This window comes from Crinia signifera, chromosome 3 (assembly GCF_055691185.1).
Source record: "Crinia signifera chromosome 3, ASM5569118v1, whole genome shotgun sequence".
NCBI lineage: Eukaryota > Metazoa > Chordata > Amphibia > Anura > Myobatrachidae > Crinia > Crinia signifera.
The window spans coordinates 74,723,881-74,736,392 of NC_139219.1; the positions used below are offsets into that span (position 1 = coordinate 74,723,881).

The 12,512-nt window shown below is 45.9% G+C and overlaps 1 protein-coding gene across 6 annotated transcripts in view; it reads left to right on the forward strand.

Annotated features, from left to right (window-relative positions):
• SLC8A1 (solute carrier family 8 member A1) overlaps positions 1–12,512 on the forward strand; it is a 503,134-nt gene that overhangs the window by 447,319 nt on the left and 43,303 nt on the right. For all 6 annotated transcript variants that reach the window (XM_083176013.1, XM_083176011.1, XM_083176014.1 and 3 more), the window contains one exon: positions 2,669–2,768. In XM_083176013.1, the coding sequence (XP_083032139.1) occupies positions 2,669–2,768 (100 nt within the window). The remainder of the gene's footprint in view (positions 1–2,668; positions 2,769–12,512) is intronic.

Consider the following 12,512-nt stretch of genomic DNA (forward strand, 5'->3'; position numbering starts at 1 on the left):
CAATAGCCCTTACTATATTGCACATACAGTATATATTACACAGCAGTTTACAGAGATACAAAGTATATTAAACCATTCACATCAGTCCCTGCCTCAATACAGTTTACAGTCTATAATCCCATTCACATGGACATAGACTAGAGCTAATTCTTGGTAATAAACCAATATGCTTTTAGAGTGTTTGAGGAAATTGGAGCATTAAGAGGAAAATCACCCAAACACGGGGAGAACATACAAAGCCCAGGAAGGCAGGGCTATGGTTGGAAGCAAATCCACAATCCCACTGCTGTTAAACAACAATGCTAACCAGGGGTGCCACAACCTTTTTGGTTGGTGGGGGTACAAGATACCGTATAATAAATAGTAATCTATGGGGAATGCCGATAATAGTGTATTAGCAGAATAATACACATTAAGTGTTCATTTATACTGTTTATTGAGGTTTAGACTCGATAAGTAAAAAATTTTATTGCTCCTGTGCAGGCAATTTGAAATTAATTTTCAGCCCAGATGCATTAAAAATCACAACCAGAGAAACGCATTCCGATATGAGCCAACTAAAGTCATCAAATCAAGAATCACTTTATGCTGTGGACCTACTGCACATGTGTGGTCATTAGACAGTGCATGTACCAGTGGCTATTATTGGGGAGGGATCTGGAAATCCCTCTCTCTGTAAATTGTTTGATATGTATATCATAGCCATAGGATACAATGCCTAACACCATTGATGTCGTGCAGAGAAACAGGAAAAGCGCAGCAGACATGCCTGATATCTGCTATAGAACTTTCAGGGGATATTTATACGTTAAGGTTAACCCAAATTTTTAATGATTTCCTACAAAATGTCTTTAATAAATATACCCCAAAAATATAACTGTAACATGTGAGTGACTTTATGTAGAGGAATAGACAGTATCCATTCACACCCTGGCTGAGGTGGTGTATGGAAGGTAAGGCAATAAAACTGTACAGGGCACATGTGAGGAGCATATGAAGTGGGAGGTTAAAAGGGTGCAGTGTTGGTCCAGGAGGAAAAGCCAACCAACAGTAACGGCCACACACTGTAGGTTTTGGAGCTGGGTCATACTTACCTACTTCCTCTCTGTGAGATGCCCAGAGAGGAGACACTGCAGGGTACTTCAAGAGGTGGGACTGAAAGGTATCAGCATTAGTGAGTCCCTGCCCCCAACACAGGGAAACACCCACAATTTGCAGGTCCTCAGTAAGGGGTGCAACTAAATGACTCAATCCAGTCTTTTAGCACTGCCCTCTTCCCACCAGTCCCACGTTTGCTGGGGAGAGACATACAATCCTGCCCACTTCAATAAGAAGCAGGCAGAATGTGGAAGAGCTGCCTACTCTTTCAGGGCTGCACACAGCTTTCGGGGGGGATAGGCAAGTATGGGCTGGTTGCAGTGGGGAGCAGGCCCTGGGTCAGGCATAGAAGTGCTATGCGGTGGGAGGAGCTGTGCCAGCTGGAAAAGGTATTATCTCTATTTACTGTAGATAGTATATGCACTGCATCCCATGACCCAGTATTTTGACTGATGCCTCCATTCCAGCACCTATGATGGTAACCATGATGCTACTGTGTAGTGTTTTTATATTGACATTTTTATGAGGCGGCATGGCATAGGTCCAGGAGGCCAAATAAGCGCTACACAATGCCAAGATTTCCGGCATCATCAGTCAATGGGGATAATCACGCCATTGGACAACCAGCGGGACAGCGTATACTGGGAGACTTGCCCATTTTTCTGGGAGGATTTCCAGGAGTCTCCCTGGACAGTACACACACGTATGCCCAAACTTTCCCCATAGTTTCTAACCCCAACCCCTTACTTACCTCCAGGGTAAGTGGAACTCAGGGCTTCGGGATTCCCCTGTCATCTCCTGATATTGACTGCATTCCATTCCTATGCACCAGGCAGTGAGCATCGTCTAACCATGTTCCTGAAGCCTGCCACAATACATACAGTACATCTAGTATTGTTGTGTAAGTGCTTACATATGTGTCATAAAAATAAAAACAAACAAGAGTGAATAAGCTGCAGTGCAGTCACACCGCTGCACAAAGAGCTTCCCATTGAAGTTACTTTATTCTGGTGATCTGTTGAACGTGTCTCTATTGTTATCTGTCACTATAAAGTAAAAATCATCTATCCATTTACTGAAATAGAACAGTGCCACCCACTGGCAAAACTATGTAAGTGGTAAAATAAAATATGCCATGCTTATAAATTATAATATATTTTGTGCGTGTAAAGTATCAATTATATTGTTTCATTTAGTTAAATATGAATTGCAAATAACTTTCTAAATTGTTCACTTGACAACATATCACCTAGCAGAAATAATTGCTTTCTTTTCTAATAAGTAATATACACAATAGTTGCTCATCAGGACTTTGTTCATAGCTTTTTTTCATTATCCTCGACAAAATTTCTTTGTGTTCTCTCCATTTATGGCTGAATTGGTTGTCCATCATAATAGGATAATACCATATTTTCATTCTAAAACTATATTACCAAGATCTATTCGGCAATGATACCTAAGCACAGCAGCTACTATGCATCTGCCTGCCAAATGGTCAGAATGTATCATATATTTAATGGTAATCATAAGTGAGTAATTGTAACAATTGCTTTCTCTCTTATCTCTGCAGAGCACTGTGGACAAACTTATTAAAAAGACAAATCTAGCTCTAGTGGTTGGGACAAACAGCTGGAGAGAGCAATTCATTGAGGCAATTACAGTGAGCGCAGGTAAGTTTACACATTGTAGTGAAAAGAGTGAAGAACTGGACCAGTGGAAACCTTGCCCATTTTATAGAATGTGCATGATAAATGCTACCTTGAAGCTGATTGGTTGATGCGTGGAACTTCTCCAAATACATATCATTGTTAGCTTTATTCAAATACATTTTAGTATCCAATCCTAAGACAAAGCTTGTGTTTACTACAGACAATACAATTATAAATGTAAATACATTATTTATTACATGTTTGAAATTAATGACCTTTGCATGTATATATTTGCAATTATTTATGCATAAGGCGTTAATATATGCCGCTATGCATGCTGTGAATGGCGGAATGTATTGCATGCAGTATGCAATGCATTGCATATTACATACCATTCTAATGGATATAGGGCTTCTCCCTTTAATAAATAGACCACTGAATCTTCATTAACACCTATGTTTTTGTAAGGATATCAATATGCCTATCCCAAGCATGTTTAAATTGTACTACTGTATTTGCCTCTACCACCTCTGATGGGAGGCTATTCCATTTATCTACTACTCTTTCTGTGAAGTAATTCTTCCTCAAATTTCCCCTGAATCTTCCTCCCTCTAGTTTCAGTGCATGTCCTCTTGTTCTGCTGCTCCTCTTCCTGTGAAGAATGTCTCCCACCTGGAACTTGTTAATGACCTTGATATATTTGAAAGTTTCTATCATGTCCCCCCTTTCCCTTCTCTGCTCCAAAGTATTGTTATGATATCCGGGAGTCCTCGCCAACCCTAACTCCGTTGTCATCGAATGGGATTGATGGCTGCGTGCTAGTGCTAGGCTTCGCCTATAATAGCCGCGTTCGACAGAGCCCGTTAGTCAGGCTCCGCCCCCGATGCCACCAGGTCTTGAGAGTTGACAACGCTGCCACCAATGTCTAAGATGAACAAGGGGATGACTAACTAACCCAAGAAGGCGAGGTCACCCTTACTCTATAGCAAACTGGGTAAACGTAACAATACGTAGAGATGTAACACAAACCTATACCAAACAGGTGTAACAATACACAGAGGTGTTTCATAAGAATCAAGATACAAGTAAGGGGCAGTCTGGGGATAAACCCCACTTATCTGTGCTCCGAGGAGACAACGGCAGCGGGAACCAGGGTACGGACAGCTAGGACAACGCACGGACACCAGGAGGACAAGAGGCAGAACGGAGGACACAGGACGACTGGACACAGGAACCAGGAGCAGTGAGTAAGCGGGAACCAGGAACACTTGAGACCCTGAGGTGCAAAAGCTATAACCGGCGTCTGTCCTGGGCAGACGCCGGCTCTTTATTCAAAATCCCCGCTGACGCTGACGTGCGCCGCACTGCCGGGCGCATGACCTCAGCGCGCCGGCACACCGACGGAGACGCTCGGGGACGTTGCCCGGCAACGCCCCGATGCCTGCTGACGATGCCGTGGGGACGGAAGCCAGGGGCGTTGCTGTGCGACGCCGCTAACGTCTCCCCCGGCACTCGTCTACACTGTCTGTCCCGGCTGGTCCGGGACAGAAGTGTAACAGTACCCCCCCCTTGAGGAGGGGTCACCGAACCCTTAGAACCCGGTTTCCAGGGAAATTTTCTAAAGAGCTCCGCTCTTAGTCGGGGCGCATGCAAAAACTTTTCTGGGACCCAAGATCTCTCCTCATCTCCAAACCCCTTCCAGTGGACAAGAAACTTGAGCTGACCCCTGACTACCTTGGAATCCAAGATATGTTCCACCACATACTCCTTATGCCCTCGAACCAAGACAGGTCTTTGAGTACGTGTAGAGCTGGATGGAAGGGTTCCGATGACAGGTTTGAGCAGGGAACAATGAAAGACATTATTGATGCGCAGAGACCTGGGAAGCTGAAGTCTGAATGCCACCGGGTTAATTTGTCCGATAATCGGAAATGGACCGATAAACCTGGGACCCAACTTGGAACATTGCTGTCGAAGTCTAATATGACGTGTGGATAACCATACTCTCTGACCCACTTTAAAGAGACACGGTCTCCTGTGCCTATCAAAGAAAATCTGAGACCGGGCTGAGGATTGTCTAAGGGCTATGTGTACATTCTTCCAGGCTTTCCTAAAAAACGAGACAGTGGACGAGGATCTTGACGGATCAACCGGGGGCATGAATGAACTACATTTGGGGTGCAAACCTGAGTTGCAGAAAAAAGGAGAGCTCTTGATGGCTGAATGATAAGAGTTATTGTATGCGAACTCTGCTAATGGAATAAGCTCAGCCCAATTGTCCTGGCACTTTGAAACGAAACAGCGGAGGTATTGTTCCAAAGCCTGGTTGACCCTCTCGGTCTGTCCATTCGACTGCGGGTGATAGCCAGAGGAGAGACTGACCTGAATCCCTAAGGCTGCACAAAACTGTCTCCAAAACCTGGCCACGAACTGGGAACCTCTATCTGAGACAATATCGACCGGGAGTCCGTGAAGCCTAAAGATGTTGGTGATGAATAAATTTGCTAGGATTTTTGCAGTAGGAAGCCCATGTAAAGGAGTAAAGTGAGCCATTTTGGAAAATCTATCCACAGTAACCCAGATGGTGGTGAACTTGCTAGACGGAGGCAGGTCAACTATAAAGTCCATAGAAATATGGGACCATGGTTTCTTGGGAATGGACAAGGGGAACAGCGGCCCAATAGGAGACTGTCGAGACGATTTGTGTCGCGCACAGACCAGACATGAGGCCACAAATTTGTCGACATCTTGCCTCATAGAGGGCCACCAAACAGTCCTGGCCAACTGTTCAAAAGTTTTGGCAATACCTGGATGCCCGGAGCTTTTTGCCGAGTGAAAGTCCCTGAGAACCGCCTGCCGTAATTTCTGGGGAATAAATAAACGGTCCTGTGGGGTCTGTTGAGGAGCCGACGCTTGGGCAGCAATGACTAAGGTGGCTAAATCTTGGGTCAGGCCCGCCATGATTACTGAGCAAGGGACAATGGGAGATGCTTTCACCTCAGACCCCTGGAAAGTCTGAAAACTGCGGGAGAGGGCATCCGCCTTCACGTTCTTAGATCCCGGCCTAAAGGTGATGATAAACCGGAATCTGGTGAAGAACAGTGCCCACCGAGCCTGTCGTGGGTTGAGGCGTTTGGCGGACTCAATATAAGAGAGATTCTTGTGATCGGTGATCACGGTGATGGTATGCTGAGCTCCCTCAAGCCAGTGACGCCACTCCTCAAACGCCCATTTGATGGCCAATAACTCACGATTACCTACATCATAATTTCTCTCGGCTGGAGAGAATTTGCGGGAGAAGTAAGCGCATGGATGAATCTTTAGATCCAGTGGACCCTTCTGAGACAGGACTGCTCCAGCACCCACATCAGAGGCGTCGACTTCAATTAAAAAGGGAAGCCTGGGGTCTGGGTGGTGCAGAATTGGAGCTGAGCAAAACGCTTTTTTTAATTTTATGAAAGAATCCATCGCCCGTTGAGACCATTGTCCTGGGTCAGCCCCTTTCCGAGTCAAGTCCACTATGGGTGCCACAATGTCCGAAAAGGAGCGGATAAATTTGCGATAGTAGTTAGAACAACCAAGAAATCGCTGAATGGCCTTGAGCGTGGTTGGGCGAGCCCAGGATTGAATGGCCTGAACCTTCGATGGATCCATGGAGAAACCTTGAGGGGAAATAATATACCCTAAAAAAGTCACTTGTGACACTTCGAATTCACATTTTTCCAACTTGGCATATAGATGATTCTCCCGTAGCTTCTGCAACACCAGGCGGACGTGCTGCCGATGCTCAGGAAGAGATTTGGAAAAAATGAGAATGTCGTCCAAGTAAACTACGGCAAAACCCCCTAAAAACGGTCGAAGGACTTCGTTGATAAAGTCTTGGAAGACTGCCGGGGCGTTAGCTAGACCAAAAGGCATCACAAGATACTCAAAATGCCCCGAGTGGGTATTAAACGCGGTCTTCCATTCATCACCACTTTTAATTCTAATTAAGTTGTAGGCCCCCCTGAGGTCTATTTTGGAAAAAATCACTGCCTCCCGAATCTGGTCAAATAATACGGAGATGAGGGGTAATGGGTAGGAATTTTTTACTGTAATTTTGTTAAGGGCTCTGTAATCAATACAGGGCCGTAAAGACCCATCTTTCTTCTCAACAAAGAAAAACCCCGCCCCCACCGGTGATTTAGAGGGCCGAATGAACCCCTTTTCAAGGCTTTCTTTAATGTAGAGGTCCACGGCTTGGGACTCAGGTGCGGATAACGCATATAAACGACCCTTAGGAAGTCTGGCATTAGGCACTAAATCAATGGCACAATCAAAGGGGCGATGAGGAGGCAAGGTGTTGGCTTCTTTTTTAGAAAAAACATCTGAAAAATCACGGTACTGAGGAGGGAGAGCTTGAAAATCGGGGTGCATCACACGGAGAGGGAGAGTGAGACAAACATCCGAACAGGACCCTCCCCACCGAGTGATCTCACCAGTTTCCCAATTAAATTCAGGGTTGTGTTTTTTCAACCAGGGCAGCCCCAGGACTATAGGAGTGAGAGGACAGTGAAAAATAAGAAAGGTGATATCTTCGGAGTGAAGGGCCCCCACCGACAGCCGAAGGGAGGGAGTCCTAAAAGATATACCGCCTTTAGACAGTGGACAGCCATCCAACCCACAAACAGAAACGGGATTTTCCAGGGGTATGGGCATAAGGCCCAATTGTTGCACCAGGCCTTCATCTATAAAGTTACCGGCCGCCCCACAATCCACAAAGGCAGATCCGTTCCAAGAACGGTCGGTAACAGAGACTGATACCTGAATTAATACAGAATCTGAGGGAGAAAAGCTCGACAGGCCCAAGTGAACCCCCCAAGTATCACTTAGGCCCTGTCTTTTCCCGCCTTCAGCGGACAAGCAACAGCAAGATGACCGGGACCCCCACAATACAAACAGAGGCCCTTGAGACGTCGGCGGTTTTTTTCGGATGAAGATAGTCGAGTGGCCCCCAACTGCATAGGCTCGTCTCCGGGTACCTCGGTAGACTCGTCTACAGATGAGGAAGGCAACACTCCAGACCGTCTTTCTCTCTGCCGCTCCCGAAATCTCCTATCCACTTTAATGGCTAACTGCATGATCCCATCAATGTCTTTGGGAGTGGGATACTGTACTAATGCATCCTTAAGGGATTCGGATAACCCAATCCGAAACTGACTACGAAGCGCTGGGTCGTTCCAGCCAGAATCAATAGCCCAACGTCTGAACTTAGTACAGTATGCCTCAGCTGTGTCCTGCCCCTGACGCAGGGCCCTAAGATTAGACTCGGCCGAGGCCGCCCGGTCCGGGTCATCGTATAATAACCCCATTGCTGAGAAGAATGCATCCACAGAAGAGAGAGCCTCAGCACCATCTGGAAGGCCGAAGGCCCAAGACTGAGGATCTCCCTGCAAGAGTGAAATAACCATTCCAACCCGTTGAGCCTCAGAACCAGAAGATCCTGGGCGCAATTTGAAATAAAGCCTACATGACTGTTTAAAATTAAAAAACAAAGACCGGTCACCTGAAAAACGGTCAGGGAGATTTAACCTGGGCTCCAGACTCCCACCGGAGGAGGAGCTAGACTGAGACCGTTGCTCGTGTGAGTTTACCCGTAGGGTGAGCTCTTGCAATTTCTGCGTCAGTGTGTGCATCTGTCCTGCAAGAGAGTGGGCAGCAGCCTGCTGTGACGGATCCATGATTGGGTTTCCCCACGACTACCGAACCTCTGAGCTGTAGGGGCAACAACAGTCTCAGAGTATGGTCTGGCCGGTTATAATGTTATGATATCCGGGAGTCCTCGCCAACCCTAACTCCGTTGTCATCGAATGGGATTGATGGCTGCGTGCTAGTGCTAGGCTTCGCCTATAATAGCCGCGTTCGACAGAGCCCGTTAGTCAGGCTCCGCCCCCGATGCCACCAGGTCTTGAGAGTTGACAACGCTGCCACCAATGTCAAAGATGAACAAGGGGATGACTAACTAACCCAAGAAGGCGAGGTCACCCTTACTCTATAGCAAACTGGGTAAACGTAACAATACGTAGAGATGTAACACAAACCTATACCAAACAGGTGTAACAATACACAGAGGTGTTTCATAAGAATCAAGATACAAGTAAGGGGCAGTCTGGGGATAAACCCCACTTATCTGTGCTCCGAGGAGACAACGGCAGCGGGAACCAGGGTACGGACAGCTAGGACAACGCACGGACACCAGGAGGACAAGAGGCAGAACGGAGGACACGGCTGGGAAAGAACGACAGGACACAGGACGACTGGACACAGGAACCAGGAGCAGTGAGTAAGCGGGAACCAGGAACACTTGAGACCCTGAGGTGCAAAAGCTATAACCGGCGTCTGTCCTGGGCAGACGCCGGCTCTTTATTCAAAATCCCCGCTGACGCTGACGTGCGCCGCACTGCCGGGCGCATGACCTCAGCGCGCCGGCACACCGACGGAGACGCTCGGGGACGTTGCCCGGCAACGCCCCGATGCCTGCTGACGATGCCGTGGGGACGGAAGCCAGGGGCGTTGCTGTGCGACGCCGCTAACGTCTCCCCCGGCACTCGTCTACACTGTCTGTCCCGGCTGGTCCGGGACAGAAGTGTAACAAGTATACATACAGTATTAAGATCTTTTAGACTTTCCTGGTATGTTTTATGATGTAGGCCATGCACCATTTTAGTTGCCCTTCTTTGTACAGTCTATAATGTATTTATATCATTCTGGAGATATGGCCTCTAGAACTGAACACAATACTCTAGATGAGGTCGTACCAATGACCTATAGAGTGGCATTATTACTTCTTTCTTTCTACTACTGATACCTCTCCCTATGCAACCAAGCATCGGACTTGCCTTCTTCATTGCTTTGTTACATTGTCTACCTGCCTTTAAGTCCCCTGAAATAGTGACACATAGATCCCTCTCTTCCTCAGTAGTTTCCATTATAGTGCCATTTAGTCTTTGGATTTTTGAGACTCAAGTGCATGATTTAGCATTTTTTGGCATTAAACTGTAGTTGCCATGCTCTTGACCATTCATCTAATCTACCTACATCATCAGTCATTTGTTTTACCCCTCCTGGTGTGTCTACCCTGTTGCATACTTTTGTGTCATCTGCAAAAAAGGCACATTTTACCCTCAATTCCATTTGCAAAATCACCAATAAAGATATAAAAAGCACTGGTCCAAGTACAGAGCCCTGGGGTACCCCACTTGTAACCTTTCCCTCCTTTGACTGTACTCCATTTACTACAACTCTCTGTTTTCTGTCCTACAACCACACTCTTATCCATTCAACTATCGTTAAATCCAATCCCAAGCTTTCAAGTTTATTTAACAGTTTATTTAACTAAATTTTAGATAAGCCACATCTACAGCTCCACCTTGATCTATTACTTTAGTCACCCAGTCAAAAAAGTCAATAAGATTTGTTTGACATGATCTTCCCCCAGTAAACCCAGCTGTAAGGGCCACTAAGGTATTATCATGCATAAAGAGGCAAGGAAAAACGGTGTAATTTTGCCACTATATAAATCATTGGTACAAGACAAGGGCAACAAAATGATATAGGGTATGAGCCATAGGGAAAAGTTAGCCAGTTTAGGCATGTTTACTTACTTACCCTGTGCTCCTCATCGTGATACATCAGTTCTTCAGTTCCGTCATCGACTCCAGAGTCAGTAATTCTTCAGAACCTCCGGTCCATTCTTTCTGGTCAATCTTCTCTTCCATGACCGACTTCAGAGTCAGAACTTCTTCAAAACATACAGTCCATCTGGTCATTCCCCGTTATGTCTTCTCCAGATTCGTTATATCTTTACCAAGCTCTAGTCCAGTTCACCTGGTTAATCTCCAGACTCTTCTTTCCAATATACACTTCTGCGCAGTTGTCCTTGTAATCCAGGTTCGTTTCCTTAGTGTTCAGTCCCAGTAACAAGCTTCTTTGTCCAAACCGGTTCTTTCAGTTCTATCCACTACTGGTTTGAGTTATTGTTCTCTCTTGGTGCTTGGCACTCCACTACTAGAACTTATTCCGGTGACTAGGGCACTGCCGGCTGTCTATGTGGTCACCTTATATCAAATCAGCCACTGTTCATGCTCCCAGTTCCATTCCAGCACCCATCAGAAGCCTGAGCTGACTTTAAAATCTGACTCAATAGTGACAACACCTAGCACATTATATATTTCCACATAACAACCCCCCCCCCTTGAACAATAATATATCTCTGCATCACACTATCCCACTCCTAGAGAACATAAGTACCCCCACATCACACTCCATCCTCAGAAAACATTAATACACCCATACCTCCCAACTTTTCCGATATTGTCAGGACAGTCCCGTTGATTTTTTTTTTTACTGTCCCGCCAGAGTGCAGCAGTGTCCCATGGTGGGGTAGGGAGTTAGGAGCCCTTCTCTCACTCGTTGTCTATAAATGCACAGGGCTTCTGTACACCAGGAGGGAGTGACAGAAGGCATGCCAGAAACCTACAGGGCATTGGCCATGCCCCCCCAATTTACAGGCACATGAGTTTGTTCCTCTCTGTTGGTGTCAAAAGTTGGGAGACATGTATACTTTCATATCACACTACCCCCTCCTAAAGAACGTTAATGTACCCCTAAATCATCCCCCCCCCCCCCCCCCCCGAGAACATTAATTTGCCTCCACATTTATTATTTATTAACAGTTATTTTTAGAGCGTACACTTATTCTGCAGTGTTTTACAGAGAATATTTGAACATTAACATCAAATCAAAAATATATCTTTATTATCATCAAATTCCCACATGCAATGAACACTTAACGAAATTCAAATGTGAGCAATACAGCATAGAAGAACAAATCAAAGGAAGCGACATCAGAATACAAGACCATGCTTAAATCCAACCATTTCCCACTAATTATTCAGAGTACGAATTGCCACTGGGAAGAAACCCTAAACCGTCTTGTTCTGCACAAGAGTGAATGGTATCTTTTGTTCGATGGTAATAAAGAGAACAGTTCTCCACTAGGGTGCAAAGGATCCCTCAAAATACTCTTTGCCTTTGAGAGGAGCCAATTTCCATATACATGTTGGATACTTGGTAAGGCAACCCCAATTATTTTGCTTGCCAATGATACCACTCTTTGAAGAGATTTGCGGTCTGCGGCAGAGCAGGAGCCAAACATCAGTCCCTGCCCTAACATCAGTCTATATTCCCTACCACATGTACATACACACAGATTCCTTATTGGGTTAATATAGTTGGAAGCCAATTAACCTACCACTATATTTTGAATTATGGGAGCAAGCTGGAGTACCCAGAGTAAACCCACGCAAGCACAGAAGAATATACAAACTCCCATGGTGGGAATCAAACCCATGACCTTAGCGTTGTGAGGCAGTAATGTTAACCATTACACCTTCCGTGCTGCACATCACACTACTTCCCCCCCCTCTCCTAGAGAACATATACTGTACTATCATTCTTCCCTCCTACAGAAATTCAGCATACCGCCTCCATGGATACTCAGGTCAGTACACTGTAGAACATCTGAGGAAAGTATCATCACACTGTATGGGCAGCATACAGGAAACAGGCATGCGCAGGTCCTAGAGGAGTAGGAAGTGAAAGGTTATTGGGAACAGGAGAAGGTTGGGACATCCTCATTTCAGTGCAGCTCACTGGGTGGGCAAAGGACCAGCAAACACTGATTAGCATCAAAAGGGCTAGCAGATGCAAACCTATCACAATAAT